At 54.2% G+C, this 23,503-nt stretch overlaps 1 protein-coding gene across 1 annotated transcript in view; it reads right to left on the reverse strand.

The window, feature by feature from the left end:
• SHB (SH2 domain containing adaptor protein B) overlaps positions 1-22,518 on the reverse strand; it is a 131,618-nt gene extending 109,100 nt beyond the window's left edge. The window contains exon 1 of the mRNA XM_008536889.2: positions 21,194-22,518. Within this exon, the coding sequence (XP_008535111.2) occupies positions 21,194-21,907 (714 nt within the window). The 5' untranslated portion in view covers positions 21,908-22,518. The remainder of the gene's footprint in view (positions 1-21,193) is intronic.
• Between the last annotated feature and the right edge of the window lie 985 nt (positions 22,519-23,503).

The following is a 23,503-nucleotide window of genomic DNA, read 5'->3' on the forward strand; positions in this document are numbered from 1 at the left end:
GGGGAGAAAGCAACCGAGGGTCAGTGGTACGCCCCCTCCCCTGCCACAGGAACAATAACTGAGTCAGCAGGTCCTGAGAGGAGCTGGCCGGCCGCCTTTGATCCTCCCAGAGCACACTGGCAGCAGGGAGCGCTCAGAGGCCGCAGCCCCCCGCTGGAGCCAGCGCCGGGGCGGCCACCGCAGAGGGGGCAATGGCAGCCCACTCCAACCCGCCGCCGAACGCATAAACCACAGGGAGGTGGTCCAGCTTCAAGGCCGGCCCCTGCTTCCCATGAGGGAGCGCTCTGTGCAGCCCGACACCTCGCTATCTGGCACCTCAGCCTCCCGGGAACGGGCAAATAATGGGGTGAGCACGACACAGGTTGTAGAGACGCCCCTCCCTGCACAAACCTGTCCCCTCAGTCCCCAGTGCCGGGGCAGGGGGAGTCACGCAGGCTCATTTAACTCCTTGGTAAGGCATTTGTGGCCCTTCAAGCTGGCCACAGCTAATCTTTCCAGAAAAAACCTCCTTTTAGTCTAATTCATTTATTCATTCAGAACATGTTTGTTGAGTACCCACTATGCTGAAGAAGCTGAAGGGCCCTAAGTCCCACAGCCCGAAGCCCATGCAGGTCACACAAGTCCCTGGCCTAGAGCTCCTGCACACAGAGGTGCTTGACGCTTGCCAGCTGTCACTGTCACCATGGTCACACTGCCTGCCCCAGCATCTCTAAGTCTGACGCCTCACCAGAAAGGTGGGTACCACAGCCACTCGGCCTCTTGGCCGCCTCAGGAGCCTATAATTTAGAGTGTGGGCTGCTCCGGAGGGCACAGGGTTTCGGGTGCTTCCCTGGGTTGCAGTTACGGGAGGTTTGGGACTCCAAGGGTTTCAGAGCCATCGTGCCCCCAGTTCCTCTCGAAGGCCACTCCCCTGACAAGCATTTGCGGCCCACTCGGGTCAGGCCCTGTGCAAGGTGCTCCCACTGCAGCTCTCCAGGAGCCCTGCAGGGACAGGAACCATGACATGTGTGACCACTGCTGCCACAGAGGCATGGATGCATGTACGTGGAGAGGAAGAGTGGGGGACCAGGAAGCCTCCTGAATGGCAGGACAGCTGAGCTGGACTGGGAAGGACGAAGACGACAAGGGTAACATGTAAAGACACAGGGCCGTGCAGGTAAAATCCGGCAGAAGGCAAGAGGCTTCCACCTGGCTGGCCAGCAAACACGGAGCAAGAGGAAGCCTTTCAGAGAGGGAAGGGGCAGCTCGAACCTCGTGCTGCAAGTCTAGATAGGATAGAAGCCACGAGGAGTGTTTACGTACCGACATGTCCAGAGTCACTTCTGAAAGAACATGAAGGACTGACCAGGAGAGTCAAGACTCAAGCCCTATGGGACGCCAGGCATGGGGCTGTTCTTCTGACACATCGAGAAGGCATGACAGTAAGCAACTGGACAACATGCAATTGCCTCCATCTTTATAACGATACAACAAGAGGTCCTATACAGGACAGCATAGTGTAGGAAAAAATGGTGCATTTTTAAAAGACTTATACTGTTTGACATGAGAACGTGGGCAACTTCTCTGCAACTAAGTATTGATCAAAGATCTGATAGCATGCCTAGGTCAGAGACGGCTTGAAGAAACCAAGGAGCCACTTCCACACTATCGGGAGGTCAAAACGGGGATGTACGAACACAGAGAGTAAGTCAACACGGGCTGTGATTACAAAGGACATGCCTAACGTTTTAGACCAGAGGTCTGCAAGGTTTCATTTTTGTAAATAGTTTTACGGAACACAGCCACACCCGCTCATTTATATATTGTCTACGGCCACTTTCATACAGGGCAGATCTGAGTAGCTACAACAGAAAACGTGTTGCCCCTAAAGCCTAAAATACTTACCACCTGGCCCTTTACAGAAAGAAAGTGCATTGACCCGTGTTAGACATGAGAACTTACACACGCCAACAAGAACAAGTGGCCATCCTGGGAGGCAAGACACTTATTCCCAAAGTTCCTCCGGGCTCCTCTCTGAGTAGGGCCAGAGGAGGCCATACCTTTCTTTGAACATCTTGGGGTGGTAAATCTTCCATCCTCTAGAGTGGATTTAATTTCTCGAAACTGCCCAAGGCTTTTCCAGACCAATTTAGGTGAAAAGGTGGGTGATCACGCCAAGGAATGAAACATGCAAGTCTGCCAGGGGCAGGACGCGTGCCTGCAACGCTGGAGGGACTGAAACTGCAGTGAGAAATGTGGTTTCCTTATGAAGTTGCACAACTTTATTCCTTGCGCCTTGTTAATTGGGGACAACAGTCATCTGAGGTTCGGGCCTTGGCCTGATAATAAAAGAAACCTCAGTCACTTCTGACTACCTCTTACAAGACCAACAGCATTCCACAGGAACCTGTGATCTGGGGACAGCTGTTATGCACTGGCTGTCCGAGGAAGTCTGCAAAAGACAGGGCCTGGTGAGAGAGAACACCTGGCCGTTTTATAAATGGAGACACTGTGACCCAGAGAGGGGAAAGGACTTGCCCAAAGTCACCCAGCCATGGAACCTGAAGATTTAATTCATCCAGAGTGGAAAGTGTTCCAGGTTCTGAGCCAGGAGCTGTGGGGGTAAATAAAAAATGAGGACATGTTCTCAAGGAGCTAAACCCCTGGTATCCACCAAGATGGGACTGTTATTAAAAACACGGAGCTCTGATAGGCCTTGGCCATGTCCCCTGAACTGACTCTGTTTCCTTATATGAAAAATGGACAGTATCCCCCTTGCAGAGTTCCTCAAGGATTACAGAGAGGTGGTGGACCTAAGGCACCCAGCAGAGTATAGCATACAATGGGTGCTTAATAAAAATCAGCTCATAATCTCAGGCAAGCTATTCCCTAGTTGCAATATTCCAATAGGCTTGCCCACAAGCACGTGCACACACACCCTTCCAGACAGGAAAGTCTCCAGGACTACAAGGCTTCACTGGGCACCTGTCACGTGCAAGCTGGGCTCTACCTGCCTCCTACAGGGAAGCTAACAGAGGGGAATAGTGCAGCCTGCCTTTGCAGCAGCACCAGCCCCAGGCCGAGGGAACAGGCCGCTCTCCTGGCTGCCTCCTTCAGCAGAACACAGATGCAAACACCGCACAGACACACAGGAATCGAGAACAGCAGCAGATGAAAAGCAGGTTGCTCTGGCTTTTGGAGGCAGCCAGGACAGGGGGCAAGGGAAAATCTCCACACCTTCCTGGGTCAGGGATGACGCCAGTAAACGCCTCCGCTCTGGCCCTTCTTCTTTTGTGAAACAGCCCAACGCAGCAGTGGGAGTCCAGCCAGAGACGGTGTGCGGCACAGCTTCCTGTACAAGACTGCGCAGTTCCGATCACAGGTCCCCGCCCAAGCGAAGCCTGTGACCACAGACACAGACATGATGTCCTGATCAAGCACCAAGGGCCAGCCCTGGCACCGACGGGCAAGCCTAGTGGGCTTATGCAACAAAGGGCTTGTCACCACTTCCTGTGATCCTCATCGTCCACATTCCAACACAATGAGCCGTTCTCTCAGCCCTGGCTTTGAAGTTCAACAACTCATTCAGATGGCCGGACAGGAGCTCAGCTGGCGGGCAGAGGCCCTGCACTGGCTCACTTTCTCTTGACAAATCACTAGTTTGTAAAAAAATGTACCTTTGTGATTAAATAATGTTTGTTTTTAAAAACTGAAAAACAGCCAACCTTCCAGTGACAACCACTGTTCACATTTGGGTCTATTTACTTCCAGCCTTTCTCCTACAGAAGTATGTGGGGATGGGGTAGGGGACCAATACAAATACTCAGTTTTTTATATCCTGCTTTAAAAAAGTATTCCGCAGTGAGCCTTACCCCTTTTAACTGTTCCACAGTTGAGCTACTCAGCTCAGCTTCGGTTGGCTGCATCCCTCTCCACGATACGCATGGGCCACACATTAGCATTTCCGGGGCTGGATATTCAGGTGATTTCCAGTTTTTTGTTTTCCCAAATGCTGTAGGGTACTGATAACTCAATCACTGTGACTGTCTTCACTCTATCCTTAGGATAAATTCCAGGAGGGGAACCACTGGTCACACAGGAGCAGCTTTTAAGCTTCTCCATGTTGCTCCTTCACTGTCTCCTTGTCACTCCTTCTGACCTGGAACCAAGTCTGCAACACTTTTAGGGCAATTCGGATTTATCAAGTCCTTTCACAGCAGGCTCATCAGCTGACCTCATGACGGGGATGAACATTTTTATTTTAAAGATGGGAAAAGAGGCTCAGAGAGGTCAGCGACAGTCCAAGGTCACAGACCCTCAACTTGAATCCAGATCTGGCCTGAGCAGCGTTCCTCCACTGCCCCACACTGCTTCTCTCAGAGGACCCTAGGCGGGCAGTAAGCAGGGGGCGCAGGGGTGAATTTAAAATCCAGTGCATAGCAATCTACAACACCCAGCTTGCTACAAACCCCTAAGACACACCCTGTGATTCTGGGTCCACCTGTCAATGCTTGTCAATGCTCTGACCGTCCAACCACAGCCCAGTGCAGGGAAATGCCACAGTCCTTCAGCAGAGGAGCTCAAGTGGTCTTTTTTGCATTCAGCAATGGAAGGCTCTCTTTTCCCACTAAAGACTAAGGAGTAGACTGCATCACGCCCCTAATGGCTACAGGAACAAACTTAATAATGATAATCTGACTCGCTTGTCTCTGATTTTTAGACTGCGAGTGCAAGATGACCTTAGATGTCACATTCAGACAAGCCTTTAAAATTCAAATATACAGGGGCTGGCCCCGTGGCCAAGTGGTTAAGTTCCCACGCTCTGCTGTAGGTGGCCCAGGGTTTCATTGGTTCGAATCCTGGGCGCAGACATGGCACCGCTCATCAAACCATGCTGAGGCAGCATCCCACATGCCACAACTAGAAGGACCCACAACGAAGAATATACAACTATGTACCGGGGGGCTTTGGGGAGAAAAAGGAAAAAAATAAAATCTTTAAAAATCAAAATTTCGAATATATAATCTTCTAAGGAAGCTTGTTTTCTTCTTTACAGATCTAAAGTCTCCTCCCCATCCATTTCTATCAGGAGGCCATCAGAAATGTCCACGACAAAATGACTCTCTGAAGGACTGAAAGTGTACATGGAAGCTTACTGCCAGAGTGAGCGATGTTTAAGCACAAATGGAACTACAAGCCGCTGAACTTGAGAGACTCTGAAGTGCTTGCTAGCTTGTAAAGAAAGGTAAAACCAGAAGAAATCATCGAAAGCAAAGGGGTTACAATATTTTCTGGGATAATCATTCCCCAAAGGATCAGACAGGTATAAAAAAGGCATTTCTAACTTAGGGGGAGAGAAACTGAACAGTACCCAAAAATCAATCAATCAAGAATGTGCCCTTAATCCATCCACTGATAATAACTTCTCACTCCAAACTGTTTAATTAGCACCTCTGTGAATAGCTGTCACAATTTCTGCTTCCTCTGGAAGGAGGCTTCAGGGCTAACAATCTTTAAGGACTCCGCAAAACAAAGGGTTTGCCTGGATGGAGAAAAGTTCCTTGGCTTTTTCAAAGCCAAGCCCACTTCTACTCTATTCTGCAGATGATAAAGAAACAGAATCAAAGGTGCAGACAAGAATCGGGGTGGGGTAGGACAAGGGGTGGGAAGGCAAGACCCCAGACGCACGCCCGGCTGAGCGTCTGCACTTTGACAACGTTTAGGCCCAAGGCCTGCGTGTGGGATCCAGACCTTGACAACGTTGTCAGCTGTCCTGTGGGTGACTAGGAAGTGATGACTACCATCTCGTCACTTTGCAGTCACACCACAGATGGCTTTCAGATGGATCCCGAGCCCCGAAGCAGCTCAGCAAGCAGGGGCCGACTGACAGCTGAATTCCCCAAGCGTGCAGCAAGAGCTCCCTGAGCTGGACCGATGGCACATTATTCCTGGATCTTTATTTACAAAGCGTCTCTTCTGGACTTGGAAAGAATGCTGGGCCGGCCAGAGGGGCCTCTGATTGCACAGTGAACGCAGAAGGAATTGGCCAGGGATCCACAGGGGGCCCTTTGACTGAGGCCAGCCAATGTCTTCATCAAGGCTAATGTTTCTCCTCCTCTGGGGAGCTGAGGGCTCCCAAGCATTACTGCTTCTCAAAGAGCCTGCGCCGCGCAGCACGTCCCCCGGAGGCCAGCATCCTGGCACCAGCAGAGCGGCAGCATTCCCTTCTCCCTCCGCATCCCCTTCTTCCCAAGGTTCCAACTACACCACCAGTAGCTCTACGGCAGCTTCTTTCCAACCGCTGTATCGTCTGCCCCGACATCCCAGGATGCCTCCAACTCCGTGAGGTGCTGCCGTCAGACAGGGGAGCTGAGCCTCGGTCTCAAGGTCAGGTGACCAGCTCTGTGGCCCCCCAGAACAAACAGTGCCCACTCCCCCACCTCCTCTGTCCACAGCTTCCCTCAGGGATGGGCTGTTCGGCGACTCTGCCCTTTCCTGCTCTGTATTCCTGCAGAAACAAGCAGCTGAGGTGTTGTCTGGTTCACAGAAGGCCTCCTCTCACCCAACTCTCCAACCAGAAGGACCACGGTGGAGACGCACCTCCATTCCGGACCCAGGCCCTGAGGCGCATGATCTTCTGAGTGGCAGAAAGTGGACAAATGCTCTGGTGGATTGCGTAACTTACAAACTCCCACAGAGGGTGTCTCAGCTATCGACAAGAACGATCCAGAAAAATCTATCCCCTTGACAGGTGCTCAGTCAACTTCCCTCCGTTGACCAATGTCGTCTGAGAGCTGCCTGAGCAGTCAGCCACAGCGTTTCACCATTTAAGGATGCAGACTGGGGTCAGGCCCCTGCTGCCTCTGCCCACAGCATCTGATGTCCTCCTCACTGGGGTCCCCGTCTCCAGGCTCAACTTAGGCCTGCCCTCCCCCACCCTCCCTAACCCATCTCGTAAGCTGCAGACAGACAGCTTTTCCTAAAGCACAGATCTGACTGTCACTCCCTTGCTCCACAACCTCTCATTATGCACAGAATAAAGACCAAACTCTGCAAACGGGCCCTTCAGGCCTCCTGACACCTGGCCTCATCTCCCATTGCAGCATCTCTTCTCATGTCTTCTCACAGCCTCTCCTTCAGTCACCTGAATGACCATTCACAGGGCTCCCTCTTGGGATGCCCTCCTCACATCCACCAACCTCTAAATGCCCAAATCCTCCCTATCCATGAAGGCCCAGTTCCCGTGCCACCTCCTCCATGAAGCCTTCCCAATGCTCCTTTAGGCAGTATTATCCTGAGAATGCATATGGAAAGTGCCTGGCCCAACCAAGATGCTTTATCAACAGTAGAGAGCTATGGTTTTTAAATGGCTCTGGCCTCATGGCTTTGGAACCACCAGGTGACACAGAACTGACCTCTGGCACCATTCCCTATAGCTGTGTAGCACAGAGAATAAGGGCAGACAGAAGCCAGACTGACTGTCTGGGCTCAACCCCCACAAGTGCAGCTCTACCCATCACCAGCTGTCACTTAAGACAAGGTACTAACAATAACAACAAACCTCTGCTTGCCTCAGTTTCCCCATCTGTAAAATTGGGACTCTTGACAGAATTTACCTCCGAGGGAGTGCTGTGGGGTTCAGTGAGTTAACAGACATAAAACACTTAGAACAGAGTGGGGGTCCAGGCAGAGTTTTTACTTCTACTCCCCCGCTGCAGGGAATCAGGGCCCACCACAAACGGATGGCCACAACAAGGAGAGAACCACTTTTTGAGGACGACCTCATCAGGCCAGAAAGGGCAGCCCCACTGGCTTGACTGTGGCTGTGGGAAGTCCAGAGGTCCAGGCTGTGGCCTAAGACGAAAGCATTCCTAAAGCTCTCTGTACATGCCAGGCACCGCACTCAGCCGTTTAAACGAGTGATTTTCCTGACTCCTCACAAGGACCAGACGTACTGCCCCTCACCCTCATCTCCAGAACACTCCTCCACCTGTAAAATGGGGGTTCTATCAGGGCCACTCAAAGGCCTGCGTGAGGACTACACATGGAAAGCGTTATGTAGGTTCAAGGCACAGAGTGCGTGGCCAGGAAACACCGTCTACTATTATTACGCCCACACCGGGGCAGCAGGGACATTCCAGGCCTGGAGGAGTTCATCGCTTTCCCAAGTTACCAAGCTTCCAAGCACCAGGGCCAGGATTTGAGCCCAGACTTCCAACCCCAAAGCGGCACTCTTCTCACATCACCACAGTGGACACCACTAGAGTCCTGCCCTGTTTGGATCAACAGCTCTGGGCTCCTGTGTGCGTGACCTCACTAGCTACCCCCCAGAAAGGACAAAGAACCAGCACAGAGAATGCCTGGCCCGCGACTCCATGCCACGCTCAGCCAGGCAACTTCTGTTCCACTTGCTACTTGCTCAGAACAAAGGGCCCAGATGGCAAGATCCCACCTGCTCCCCTGGAATCTACTCTTGACGGCTCCCCTACTCTCTGCTCTGAGAACTCCAAGTTCCCCTGGGAATCTGACCTTAACTCCCCATCTCATCATGCAGTGGCACAGTTAGCTCCCCAGTACCAACTCAGCCCCCCCACTCAGCACCTGCTCCGGCCTCCACCTCCTGCCCAGGAAGCTGCCGGCCTTGGGGCCCGTCAACGCCTTCCATGCTTGTGAGAGTGGGGCGTGTCCTGGCTGGGAATCCAGCTCTGTGGGCAATGTTTCTGCCTGCAGCTCCCCTCTGCCTTTGAAGACACAGTCCGAGGGTCTGTCTGAGGGTCGTCATGTGGAAGAAGTGAAGCTAGACTGGTTCACCTTGACCTCAGAGTCCAACTAACACAGGAGTAGATTCTACAGGAAGAAAGGAGTCAGCCAGCAGAGCTCCTGTAAACACCAGGTACTCGAAAAACCTGTGCTAAATTGGAGTGAACAGCAGAAAAAACTTGCAAGCCCAGCTGTGCAAAGGAGTGGGTGGTTATGTGGCCCGAGAGGTGACAAATCCCCTCGTCACTGGACGTCTTTAGGCATGGACGCAGGAGGGCTGGACAGAATGACCCCCAGGCTCCCCTGGAATCCCAAACTATGGTCCAGGACAGCAGCTTTCAACTCTGGCTGCGTATCAGAACCACCTGGGGGCCTTCCAAACATACTGACGCCCAGGCTCTATCCCCAGAAACTGCAGCGTAATTAGTCTGGGGTGGAACCCAAGGAACTGCACATTTTTAAAAAATGCTCTCCAGCTGATGCTCAAGTGCTGCCAGGGCTGGTCCAGGGTACAGTGACGTGGTGTGACACACAGTATAATGGATCAGGTAGACACTCTCAGCCTCTTGGAACCATAGCAATGTACATCAGTGTTCAAAAATCTGCATTTTTTTCTTGATTTATTCCCCATGAACACTCCTGGACTTAATCTGCTCCATCAACACCAATTCATTAATGTCACCAACCTCACAGCAGACTGCAGAATGGATTATCCCGACACTGGCCTGAGCCAGAAAAAGAGGAACACGCAACACAAGTTCGGAAAGGGTCTCTCCCTGATGGAAGACACAGGACACCTGGGTTGAGGCGACGGAAAAGGTTGGGTGGGGGGAGAACTCTGTGAATTCATATCACTTGAATTGGACTTTGGCGGGTGTGAAAAAAATTTAAGTGGCCAAAATAATGTAGTCCCCACCTGCCACAAGTCAAGTCTTACCCATCCTTCAAGTCTGAACGCTCCTCCCTCTGGGTCTCCTCCACTACTGCCCACGCCCAGCTCAGCCTCCAGTGCTTCTCTTCTCTACTCAGAGTCATTTACCTGCCTCTCCCTCCTGGCATTGATCTCCTTCTGTCTTGCACTCGAGATATTCCTGGGCCTTTCCAACTCCCCTCCTGGGCTCTGAGATAGAGTGCTGGGGCTTACTCGTCTGACTGTCCCCAGGACTCGGCCCAGTGCTGGGACATGCTACAAATGTCTGCTGCACGGATGACTGGACAGTGCGTTCCATTTGCCACAAAAGTCACAGTGCGAAAGCTGAAATGGACACACCAAGATAAGCTAGGCAGGGCAGATCTTCCCAAATATACCTAGACAGCTGGCCCCCTGGTCCTGGAGGGGACGCTGACTCCACCAGAGGTGAGTCAAGGCTTTCCTGGTCGCATCCCACCCACAGCGGCAGGGCCAGCACCCAAAGACGAAGCACTAATAGCCAGGTGGCTCCCGCCTTCAGCCGGCAGGAGTTGAATGTGTAATGAGCACGTGGGTATCTGCAGAGGAAAGGTGTCATTTTATAAAGACAAGGCGAAATCATTATTATCATAATAGCTGATGAGACCTAAACGCAGTCAGGGTGAGACAGAGTCAAAATATTTAAGTCTAAAAAGAAACTTGAAGAAACAGAGAGATGACAGAGCAAGCAGCGAGGAGAGGATGTCCAGACACCAGAGTAGTTGTTCAGAAAAATAAAATTAAAACCCGACCTCAAACTCCAGACAGATTACAATTTCAATGTTAAAAAAAAAAAGAAACCATCAAAGTATTAGAAGAAAATATGGGTAAACATCGGAATGAGGAAGACTTCTCTAAGCAGCACACTCAAGTCACGAAGAACATCGAGACATTTAACAAAGCAATTCGGTGTAAGCAACAATAACCAGCAGACAGAATCAAAAAGCAAGTCACAAACTTGGAAAAAATGTTCTGCAACCCAAACAGCAAGCAAGGGGCTGCCATCCTTAGTCCACAGAGAGCTCTTACAAAACAACAGAAAGATGAACCCTGCAGCAGAAAGGATGGACAGAAGATAGAAGCACACAATTTTAGAAAAGAAACACAATGGTCAATGCACATACGCAACAGTAACCCAAGAAATTGCAAACTGCACTAGAGTAAAACAGGCGTAAACTTGTAAAGTCTTTCTAAATACACGTATCCAAAGTTTTACCTTTTTACCCAGCAAGTCTCCTTCTGGGAATCAATCCCAGGAAATAATCACAGATTTATGCAAAGAATTCAGTCCCCAAGATGTTCATTACAGCACTGTTAAATTAGTGAGAACCAGGGGGAGCATAAATATACCAACACAAATCCTGTAACAGACATGAAATGACTGTGGTTGAATGTTTAAGAGAATGTGGACATCTTTCTGTCTTTAAGCAAAAAGAAAATAAATAGATATACACAATATTACTTAATTTTTGTGGAGGGAAAAAGGTATATACACGCATTGGAAAAAGGCTAGCTGGGAAAACACTGAAATGTTAACATGGTTTCTTTGAATTATAGAATTAAAGTTGGTTTCTATTTTAGTTTTGCTATCTGCATTTTCTCTATCAAACTGTCGCAGTTTTGTTAAAGGGGGAAGAAGAAAGTTAACATAGAGATAAACATAGGAAATGTATGGAAAGCTCCGAGCCTGCCGTTCTGAGGAACCGTCTCAACACAGCCAACTCACTGCCTGGCGCAGGAGGGCAGGTAGGGCTGCGCCATTCCACGAATGCCACGCGGGCCCCAAATCACATGGGCGGCTTTGGAATGCACCGGAGGGATTATGGGGCTGTCTGGCTTCCTGGGAGTGCACATCCAACAGTGAAGCTTTGCTGTGAAGAACTTTCTGGTCACTTTCATTTTTAGAATTTAGCCATGGCCTGGAAAGGCCAGAAAAGTTCCATTCCTCCTACTGCCGTTTGCCTCCTCCCCGGAGCCCACATCCTGGTGAGCCCCATATAAGGGAGAATTTTCCCAACAATCACAAGTGCTCAGCAATGAAATGCTCTGCTTAGCAAAACGTGCAGGCTCCAGCCCTGACCCTGGAGACTTAACCACGACACTCATCTTCCCTCTCCCATGATGCCCACCTCAGGCATACAACACAGCAGATGGCCTCTTCTGAATTGGGAGAATTGGGGCAATTTCAGACCAGTGGCAGGCGAGGCTCTTCACTCCCTGCCACCATCCTCTTTCACGTCCCCTTGTCACCTGCAGTTACACCAAGGCAATCCCCGGGCTATGGCCACACCTGTGTGAGCGCGGCAGCATTCCTATTCTGATCTCCATCACCGCGGACAGGACCCCTTCTGTCTGGCATGCCCCATCCGCAGCTTCCTCTGGACCCACTGCCCATACGGCCTCCTCTTCCTGGTGATTTTCCTCAGCCCCAGGCAGCAGCCACCCCTGCCTTCTCCAGGTTCTCAGGAACCTCCCGACCCTGGAGGGCACAGCCTGTATTTCTCTTAGCCCCAGGACTCCGGTGCTGGATCAATTCCACTGGTGAACTGTGGCTGCTCCTCCAGGGTCCTCCCCATCTCAGCTAATGGCAACTCATCTCCCGGTTGCTCAGGCCAAAGCCCTGGAATCATCCTGGACTCTCCTGCCCCTCACACCTTACATTTCATTTGTCAGGAAATCCTGCAGCTCCACCTTCACAACGTGTCCCGAATGTGGTCTCTTCTCATCACCTACCGCCAGCGCCCAGTTCAGTGGCTGCAGGTGCCCTAGCCGGTCTCCCCGCTTCTCCCCTCCAGTCTCCTCTCCACGAGGCAGCCAGAGCAATCCTCTCAAAACCCAAGTCAGAGCACATCATTTCTCTGCTCAGAGCCCTCCACTGCCTTCCCAGCTCAGCCAGTTACAGCGGGAGACCCTTTCAGAGCCTCTAAGGGCCAACACGCCGGGCCCTCGTCCCACGTCTCAGACCTGTCTGCCTGCCTGCTCCGCCCCAGCTCAGCCACACGGACCTCCTGAAGCACCCAGGAGGCGCGCTGCCGCCCTTCCCTCTGCCTGGGACACCCTTCTCCGAGCGAACCACGCCTCGCCTCCCTCATCAAAGGCCTCTCTGAGCACCCATCTGAAGCAGCCCAGCCCCGGCTCAGGCTCACCCTCACCCCTTTATCCTGCCTGACTTGTCCTCACTCTACCCAACATACTGCATCTGGTGACTCCTCTCAGGAGAGGGTGAGCTCAGGGAGCATGAACTGGCATCTGTTTGTTCACTGCTGTACCCCTAGCGCTAAAGAGAACAATGCCCAGCACGCAGCAGGCCCTCAACAATGTCTGTGGGATAAGTGCATGGGGAGAACGACTTGGAGCAGGCTGTTGGGACCCAGCTGAGCATGCAGGGTGCAGCCTGAAAGGGAAGGCCCAGCAGCAGGCCAGTAATGACCACCTCCCCCGACGCCACCCACCCATCACGTCAGCTCTCTCCTCCTTGGCCTGGGAAGCCCCTTTCTGACCATTACTCTTCAGTGCTGCTTGGAAAACCCAGGGCCTGAGACATTCCCCAGGGCCCTGACTAATTCTCTCTCCATCCCCTGGACCCACCTCCAAGATCCTTCCTCTACAGCATAATGGGAAACCCAGAGAGCTCCCCTTGGAGAAAATGGAAAGGAACTGAATGATTTAGAGGAAAATTCAATTCTTCCTGGCTCAGCAGCTGAGAAAGCGCAAACTCTCAGGAAGCTAGTGCCTCCGAAAGTGAAACATTAATAGAAATATTACTGGAAAATACCAAACAGGAAGAGAAGGAAAATTCCATTGTGGAAGCAAGGTCCTCTGCTGTTGCTCCTTAATGGTCTCAGTAAAGCGTTTCAGCGTCAACACATGGAAAGAACCGGAAATCAATCAGGCTGTCACCCTTCCTGAGGACCAGAGGTCTGGCCAAGCCCCCTCCACAGCACCCCGGCACAAAGGGCACTGGGCTCAGAACACAAGGTCAACTGCCTGGCCACTGGCTTGGCCAGTACCTGCTGCGAGGCAGGGCAGGCTCCATGCCTCCCCCAGCCTCAGTTTCTCCACCTGTAAATGGGGGTTACAGCACCTTCCTCACAAAGGAACTCTCAGAACCAAACTAATTACAGGTGTGAAAGCGCTCTTTGAGCTGTGGAACACTCACGTAAACGCAGGAATCAGTCTCTCCTACAATGCTAACAGAGGGGATTTCCATAAAGAGTAGTAAGTCTGGCCACAAATAAGGCAGAGAAAACTCAGGCATAAGATTGTGCAGCCTGAGGTGGTACAGCACAGTGGTTAAAAACAAAGACTCTGCATCTGGCTTCAAATCTCATCTCTGCCACTTACTGGCAATGTGACCTTAGACATTACTTAACCTCTCTGTGCCTCAGTTTTCTCATATGTAAAATGGCAATGACAGTAGCACGTATCCTAAGGGCCTTTGGTGAGGTGTAAAAGAGTTAACACATATAAAGCACACAGAACACTGCCCGGCTCAGAGTATGTGCAGTGGAAGTACTGGTTAATATTACTATTGTGGAAAGCGCCCTCAATTCAAGTGACTACTCTTTCTTTACTCGCATGCCTCCTCCTCCAAGAAGCCTTCCCTGCGTCCCTCAGTTGAAATGAACCTTCTCCTCACCCTGCTTCTCCTTTGGCTCCATGGAATCAAGGCTCTGCCCAGAACTGTCTCTGTGCCAGGACGGCTCTCAGCTCGCCCACACCACTTTGTTTACAGATAAATTCTGCCATGCAGATCTGTGTTCCAACCTTGGTTCCTGTGTCCTCAACAGAAGATAAGCCCCTCATGGGCAGGCACTGCCCATCCCCTGGCTCACGCCTGCCTCCACACAGCTCCCGACAGAGGCCTGCGTATAGCAACTCCTCAGTCAACAGGCCAAACAGAAGTTACGAAGGCAGGGGGCAGAGACCGCTGCAGCCTGTCCCCCTCCTGTGGGAAACCCACCACCAACCTCAGAGAGCTGGCGGGGGTGCTGCTACCAGCCAGCCAGCAGCCCAACTCTCTGCTTCAAAGCCATAGATTCCAATATACTTTCTAGGACCAAGGCTGACTACACCCGTCCCACAGGCCACCACTTCTTGGTTCTCCCTTGTACAAGATGTGAAAGTCAGCTCCAGGCCAAACGGTCCAGGGGAGCACTTGACCTCAGGCAAGTTCAGCTTTGCTAAATGACCAGAGGCAGCCACATCTGTTTCAGATTTGCCTTTTAACACCTATTTTATGGGTCAGAAATGCTTTGGGGGCGGGGAGAGGACAGGGTCAAGTCTGGGGAAATCTGCCACGTTTTGAGATTGTCAGATGAGAGGCTGGTCACCTGATCTCCCTTAAGGAAACCTAGCCAGGGTGCCACTAGCTTTTTTTTTCTCTTAAAACAGAGCACAGGCAGCCTCACCAATCCTCGGAGGGAGGGAACACTTGGTGTTAGAATGAGAAGACATGACAGTTACAAGACGTGCGTTTTGTTCAGCTGTCCCTTGGGAAGCACCAACCCTGTGCATGGGATTTCTCTATAAAGTAACTCCAGCGCTGTATTAACATTCCATTTACGGAGCTCAGAGGCAGACAGGGGAAGAAAGAGAGAAGCCAGCTCTGGGGCCTCTCCTGGGGACCCCAAAGCTCAGACTGAAAGGGATGGGAATCAGGGCAGAGGGTGCAAGACAAGGAACATTAAGTGAAGGGAGGAGGAGACACACAATGCCCATCCCGGCAAATATCAGAGCCTTACTAGCTCCACTGAAATCACGAAAGACAGCAGGACAAACTGACAAAAAGCACTTGGACTTTGAACTTAGACTGCACGGGTGTGATCCTGGTTCCGTCACTTGGTAGCTGTGTGACGTTGGGCAAGTCACTAACCTCTAAGCCTCAGTTTCTTTATCCATAAAATGGGGGTAAGCCTACCTGTGGCAGATGGATTTGACTGAAGGCCCCTATTAATGGCCTACCTGTGCCCCGGCCCTTTGCTAGGGGACTATGCAGCTCCTCCTCTCTACTTGAATTCTGGCCGGCCTTGTGACTTGCTCTGCTCAACAGAAGGCAGAGGAAGAGACAGTGTGCCAGTTTCCAACCTCAAGGAAACTTATGGGCTGCTGTCCTTTCCTGGAACCCTGCCACCATGACGTGAACAAGGCTGGCTTGCTGTACGATGAGAGACCACAAGGAACAGAGTCAACTCATCACGGTCAAGGCCATCCTAAACCAGCTGACCCGGAAACACGTAAGAGAGCCCAGCTAGGACCAGCAGGGCTGCAAACCTACCCCATACTGACCGCAGAAGCCTGAACGAGCCCAGCTGAGACCAGAACAACCACTCAGCTGACACGTGGGCTCACGGACGATAATAAAGGCTAATCTTTTAAATCAGGGGTTGGACACTACAGCCCACACTGGCGGCCTGTCTTTGTAAATAAAGTTTTATTGGAACACTGCTACAGTCTTTAATTTATACATTGTCTATGGCTGCTTTCAAGCTACAGTGGCAGAGTTGAATAGTTGTGATGGAGACCATCTGGCCTGCAAGCCTCAAAATAGTTACTGTCTGGCCCTTTAAGAAAAGTTTGCTAACTGCTGCTAAACTCCTGTTTTAAAACCACTGAGTTTGGGGTGATTTGTTAGCAATTAGCAATAGCTAACTGACACTGCACCTAAACCTCTTCCGGGGCCTATGAGGACCAAATGACGAATTAAGGTTAGCATGAAGCCTGGAGAATATATTTCTCTTCTGGGGATCAATAGGAAAATCGGATTTGCTCTGCATTTCTGTCACATGACTTTCAAGGGACAGGACTTCCAAGGAGAAAGTGTCCCAAGCCAAACCACAGCTCCCAAGTTTGGCTCTTACCTGTTCAATCATTACTTTCTAAGAACTGGAGAACTTGGCTGTTGAGAAGTCATGTTTGACTGCGGCTTCAGTCAAGCCACACATCAATGATTTCATGTGAAAACACCAAAGACACATCCCAACTCCCCAGCAAGGCACAGGAGACACTCCCTTCCCTTGGTGGCTCCAGCCTCCCCCTGCAGTCCCCCACCGCACCTGCCTGCTGAGCCCGCGTCCTCTCCCGCGTCCTCTACGGCATCCTCTTCCAGCCTCCAGGCCTTGGCACAGGCTGTTCTACCTGTTCTGCACAGAGAGCCTTCCTCGCCACTTCCTGGCCTGGGGAATTCCCATGCATCCTTCCAGAGCCAGCTCAAATGTCACCTCCTCCTGACAGCCCTCGGACTTCCCACCCGATCCTTCGTACACACTCCTGTCTGGCATTCCTCATGTCGCACTCCTGTCTCTGCAGCTATGCCTCTCCCCTAGACGAGACGTTCACAAGCTGCTATTCAACTGCAAACTGAGAAGCCTCCTTCTTGGAAAGTTGGCCACCACTTATTTTCTCTGAACTCTCCCTGACTAGCAGGACACTCAGAAACTGTTTGCTGAATGTTTAAAAAAAAAGGTTAGACATGATATTATTTATTCCTTAGGAAACGTGTTATTTAACTCAACTCTCTGGATGCTGACAAAGTATAAAGTGTTGGTCCACATTAGCATGTATTTAAAAGTCGGGAAACTGATGTCATGATGCATCCTGGCTTTCTCAGTTGTGGTGGAAACACCATTTGCTTAATTATGATAAAAGAAACAGACATCAGCAGAAAATATAACTGGATGGGACCTGTTTGACTGCACAAAAGGAGACCTACCGAGTAACTGGAATCTTGTCGTCATTTTTTTATAAAGACAACCTGATGGAATAATATTTCTCCCTACTAAAGTTTCGTTTTCCCAGGACCTCAAGCCCACACTGTCTCTCACCTGGACTGAATTGCAACTGTCCCCTAACTCCGGCCCCATCTCCCCCAGATCATGGCAGCTGTTTACAGCCTGGAAAGTTCCTCAACCATGGCTCTGAGTCCACCCCTTTCCTGGGTCAACAGTCCTCAAGGACTCCCCGTGGGGTCCAAACCAGGCCCCCACCTATCTCATGTTGTCATCTCTCCTGCCCCAAGCAAGGCCCCTGCAAGAAAGCAAGGCTGCAATGTGGAGGTTTTATATATATACACACAGAGCAGCGACATGTAAGTGCTCCAGCAGGCTGCAGTCAGCTCTTCCCCTGTACTGAAATTCCACTCAGTCTCTACATCCAGCTCAAAGCCGCCCCCCAGGTGAAGACCTCACTAAATTCCCCAAGACAAAAGCGCTGGGAAACACAGAATGAGAAAACAACGTGTGTGATCTCCTCCAGAGGCTTAGCCCAGAGATTACTGACAGGTCTTCTGCAGCCTTTAGTGCGGCCTCCTCTAGCTCACTCTCGCAGGGAGACCTCTGAGCACAAAACAAGTGCTGGGGAAGAGCTGTCTAAATTGGAAACACAGGCCCTCTCCCACAAGGTTCTAAAAGGGAAAATGCCCAAGACTGGATGCTGGTGGTGGTAGGGAAATGTGACCAGATGTGTGTGTGCCCCAGGACTCACCTGGGAGAACAGGGGGATGCCTAAGGATGTGACAGAGGGGGGCGCCCAAAGATAAACCACGGTGGGGGTGGCTCCGGCGCAGAGAGGAGGATCTGTGGACTACCCGCTTATACTCCAGGCCACAGTCACTCCCTACTCGGGCCTGATGTTAACAATGAACACTGGGACCAGCACACAGGCGCTTTCAACAGCTTTCCCCTAAACCCCGTCCCCTAAACCACAGACAAAAGGAAGCTGGGCCTGAGATTAAGTGGGACACTAGAAGTAGGTTTTCCTGGATCCATGGGCGAGAGGCAGACAGAAAGCTCTGGGGTGTTTGGGGCTGGATTTACAGTCTGCCTGGTCTTCCAAAAGCTGTCTGGCTAGAAGTAATGTGAAAACCAGGCTGCCTCCTGGCTGCCTGACCAGGAATGGGGGTGGCTGTTGGCCTCGGGTTAGGAGGCAGCCCCACACAGTGGGCAGGGATGAGGGCCTGCGGAGGCTGTGCATCCCAAAGCACCTCTGACCAGAAGACCCAGAGGGAGGGTCAAGGAGAAGCAACTGGGGCATCAGTGGTTCTCAGAGTGTGGTCCCCAGACCAGCAGCAAACGACCCCTGGGGAAGTGTTAGAAATGCACGTTCTCAGGCCCCACACCTGGGGTGGTGAAGCACGTCCTGCTGGGGATGGTCCCAGCAACCTGTATTTTAACCTGCTCTGTGTAGGGTGACCCTCCCTGGCTGTGTCCCCTCCCCCTGGTTAGAAAGATCGTCTGGTAACTGCAACGACTTCTCAAAGGATCAAAAGACTCCAAGTCACAACCTAGTAGGTGACATCCAGCCCAGAGATCTTTCAAAAAAAATCCTATCTGCTCACGTCACTTAGCAGCCAAACCCTTCACTGACCCTCACTGTGCTTTGCTTCCACGGTCCTCTCTCACCCGGGCCCTGCGGCCCCACTGCAGTCCTGGGTCTAACCTCTCAATCCAGCCACAGTGACTCCACCTGCAGGCCCCAGAGCACCAGGCTCTTCTGCAGCCAGCTCGGGTCACCACCCCTCCCCTGGATACCGGCCCTCCCTGAGCACATCCCTTCAGCCCCCCTGTAACACAGGCCCCTCGTCATGCACACTGCACTCACAGAGTGTCTGCTGCAGCACCCAGAAAGCGGGGACACAGAGAAGACCCATAAGACTAGATGGTGGAACGAAGTCAAGTCTTAAACACACTTGACATTCCAGCTATAAAACATATCATTCCTCAGTATTTTAAATGGTCTTAATAGTAATTAGGAGAAAATGTTTACTGAAGTTTTAAAAGTCATAAAAGACTTTCGTGAACAGGCAGAACCACAAACAGTGGGAGAGAAAGGCGATTTGCCCACTGGGAGGCGGTCATGGAGTAACACCGTGGACAGCAGAGTGGAGCGCCAGGACCGTGAGTGACTCTCTGGGGAGCTGGGCCAGCCCTCCTCACACCCTCCATGCCCGGGCACCTCGGGTTCTCCCGGGCCAGCATTGAGCCAAGCCTGGGCCATCCACAAGCCTAAGTGGCGTTAGCCTCACAGACCAACCACAAGCCCAGGATCCAGGGGCTCCCAGAGAAGTCTCCCCCTCCTCCAAGGCAGCACCTGGGTGGCCACCTGGGTCCCAGATCCTTGTCATCTACATGTCACATCCTGGGTGCTTAGGAAGCCCAGAATCCATGCTTCTGAGGTGTGTCCCCAACCTGTCCTCAGGGGGAGGTGGGATCCTGCAGTCTGCGCCCACTGCCTTCAGCAGACCCAGCAAGGAGGGGACACTCCGGGGACCTGGGGCCTCTGGAAGAGGAAGCCAGGAGAACACTTAAGGGATGGCATCCCTTTCCTCCTCTGCCTGCACAACAGCAAAGATCCTTTTCCAAGCACCAGCTGGCAGGCAGGAGCCTGTCTCCCTCTGCCTGGACACCCAGTCCTGAGGGGAGCCTAGACTCTTTCTCAGTCTCCTCCAGCCCACGCCTGGGCAAAAGTTTACCTTCTGGGGGCGGGGGGGGGGGGGGGGGGGGGGTGGTGCAGAGAACAAGTGGGACACAGGCCTGACAGCCATCGCAGGGTACTGGGCCTCATGTAATCACAACACCACCTTGCACTAAATGTGGACAAAACAAGTGCTATTTTATGGGGGAAAGGAGGGTGTCACAGGAGTGTGAAGGGGGAGGAGAGGACCCAATCTGGCTGTAATTAACAGGCCTGCTTCAAACTGGGGGGATCAAGGTGGCTTGAGATGTCAAGGACAGGGACTGTCACAAAGTCGTCCCCCTCATCCCTGGGACAGAATGGGGTGGGGGGAAAGAAAGTATAGAGTCAGGAAGGAAGAAGGTGAGGATGGGATAGATGGGTCTTCTTCCAGCCGGCCGACTGGCGACCCCCTCCCGCGCGCAGCGGGAGGAACCGACCGGTGGAAGCGGAGCCTCTTGGAGACAGCGCATTTCAACCGGAAAAGCAAGCGTGGGGGCTCCCGGGGCAGCTCCGGTACAAAAGGCCGCCCTGATTTGGAAACCTGGCGTGGGGGGTGGGGCAAGGCTAGGCGTTTAGAGGGATTTACATATACACATTTAGAGACAGCCGGTCCGGATCTGCCACCGAGCGCTGCGGAATATCGGGCGAGTCCCTTCCCAGCTCCGGACCTCAGTTTCCCACCTACAGAGTGGGGGAGAGTAAACGCTCCTGTAAGTCTGCGACAGCTCTGACTCTCCGACCTCACTCCTTGGGGCCGGAAGGGCTGGCTGGGAGTCTCCTTCTCGGGCGAGGCTGGGCGGGGCGTTCCCGGCAGGCTACTGCCGAAGCGGGCACCTGGCTGAGGGCTGAGCGGAGACCTCTGGAAGCAGGGAAAGAGGCTGTCGGGAGGCCGACGATCTGGGGAAAAGCGCGTGCGTGGGAAGCAGCGCAAGAGCCCTGACCCCAGGGACCCAGCCCAAAGTTGACGCAGGGACTCGGAACCGGAGCGGGCCCTCGGTTTCCCCGTGCGCACAGTGGCTCTGGAACCTCGGGTGAGGCCAAGAGGCGCCTTACCTTGTCCTTCTTGCCGGCCCCGCTCTCCTCCGCGGCCGAGGCGGCACACTTGTTGAGCAGCTTCTTGCCTCCGGAGGCCGTCGGGCTCCAGGTGCGGCCGCCCGAGCAGGCGCCCCCCGGGGGGTCTCCGGCCCCGCCCGCGGCGCTCTCCACCTTGATGAGGCGGTGCTTGGGGGAGATGTAGCGCACCTCGGCCGGCGTGGCGGGCCGCCGCTCGCTGCTGCTGCGGTAGAGGTGCGGGGAGCCCGAGGACGAGGACGAGGAGGCGGCGGCGCCCGCGCCGGAGGAGGCACAGCAGCAGCCCGCGGCGCCCGACGCGGACGAGGCCGAGAAGGCGCGCTGGCCGCCGCCCGGTTCCCCGCCGCCGCCGCAGTAGTCCAGGCGGCACATGGCGCGCAGTTTGCGCAGCGACGAGCCGGGCCCGTTGTAGGGGTCCTCGAAGTCGCGCTCCTTCTGGGCGCGGTAGGCGCGGATGAGGTCGCTCGTGCTGCCGCTCTCGTCGGGCAGCGATCCCGACGAGGCCGAGAAGCAGGATGCGGCGGCCGGGCCGCAGGACGCCGAGGCGGCCGCGGGGGCCTGCGGCGCGGCCTGGGGGGGCTGCGAGGGCCGCTCGCCCCGGCGCCGCTGCTCGCGGTAGTCGGGCCGCGGCGGCTGCGGGGGGTTCTTGGTCTTGCTGTTGCCCAAGCTGAAGTACTTGTTCAGCCACTTGGCCATGACGAGAGGCCGCCTAGGGCCGCGGCGCGGGAGCCTGGTCCGCCGCCGCGGCCATTCGGGGGACAGCGCTGCCGCCCAGGTCCCTCGGCGCCCCGACCCCGGCGGGGCGCTCGCTCCGGACGCCAAGTTCAAGTTCTCTCCGCCGCCTCCTGCCGGCCGCTCCCGGGCTCCGGCAGCTTCAGCACCGCCCTCCGCCTCCGCCGCGCGCCGCCTGGGCTTTGGATCTCGCGCCCCTCAGGGGGCGTCTCATGGGATCCCGGCCCGCGGCCCCGCGGAGAGCGAAAGGCCCGGCGCCGCGCGCCTGGACGCCCTGGCCGTGCGCTCCGCCGTGGAACGCGCTCCTGCCCCGTCGGAGCCGCAGCCTCCGCCTTGGTCTGAATCCGCGGCCGCTGCGGGAACTTGTCGGCGTCCTCGGCCCCCCTTCTTCCTTCCCGAGAGCGCTGGGGCGAGCCCGGCCCCGCAGCGGGCGGGCGGGAGAGCGAGCGAGCGAGCGAGCGAACGGAGGGAGGCAGCCGGCGCCCGCCCCTGCCCGTTCCCGTCCCGGCGGCGCCTGCCGCTGCCGCTGCCGCCGCCTCCCGAACCGCCGCGTGTGTGACACTCGGGCCGCCGGAGCCCGCCCCGCGCCGCGGCCCCGCCCTCCCCGGCCCGCGCGCGCCCCGCCCCCAGCCCGCCCCGCAGGCCCCGCCCCTCCCCGCCCACCCCCCTGGAGCCCGCCCTCGAGACCGCGGCCCCGGCCCCGCCCTCTCTGCGCCCGGGTGCTAGGAGGGCGACCCGCTCCCCTTCTGCACGCGCCGCCCCCCGCGGCCACCTCGGCGCCAGCCCCCGGGTCGTGCCTGCGGGCGCCGGGGTCCCGCGGCGCTGCCGGCCCCGCCTGGCTCGAGCCCGCCGCCGCCTAGGGCCAGAGGTTGCCAGCCCGAGCTTGCAGCGCGCACAGGCCAGGCCCGTCCGCAGCCCCTGGGACTCGCGTGCGGGGAACCCGAGGGATCCCCACTGTTGGCGGCCGGCGGGCGGGGGTGGGTTAACACGCGACATTTCTAGTTTACTGCGCGGCCCGAGCGGAGTAAAAGCGGTGCCGAGGCGCCTTATGGACAGAGTGCCAATCCCCTTCTTAAAGGGACGGAGACTCCGGTTCAGCCCGCGTATGCCAGATCTTCGGAGGAATCTTTATGCTAATAAGTGTAGTATTAGCAATACGGACGACGGCTGCGGCCGGGATGGCCGGGGTAGGCGGCAGGGCCGGCCGGCACCAATCCGAGAGCCAGGCTCGAGGTCGGAATGTCTGCTTACCTTTTCACCTCTGAGGAAGTCGTGACTTTAACCCTGTTCGCTGCCAACCTAGCAGAGCGAGTTGTGGGAACGTTCAAAGCCTAAAATTGTAGGAGCTGGCAAGGCTCCATTTAAAACAGGCCCTCATTTTACAGATGGAGAAACTGAGCCCCAGGGGAAGGTCACCCAGGTGGGCCTGGATGCCAGTTCCCTGGTCCTATGGCACCAAAATGATGTCATTTCCACTGGTTTCTACTTTGCACCTTAAGATCGTCCTTTGATTATTAACCAGAAATGAGGAAACTGAGGCCGAGGGAGGGGCACAGCTCG

Source organism: Equus przewalskii, chromosome 26, assembly GCF_037783145.1.
Source record: "Equus przewalskii isolate Varuska chromosome 26, EquPr2, whole genome shotgun sequence".
Taxonomy (NCBI): domain Eukaryota; kingdom Metazoa; phylum Chordata; class Mammalia; order Perissodactyla; family Equidae; genus Equus; species Equus przewalskii.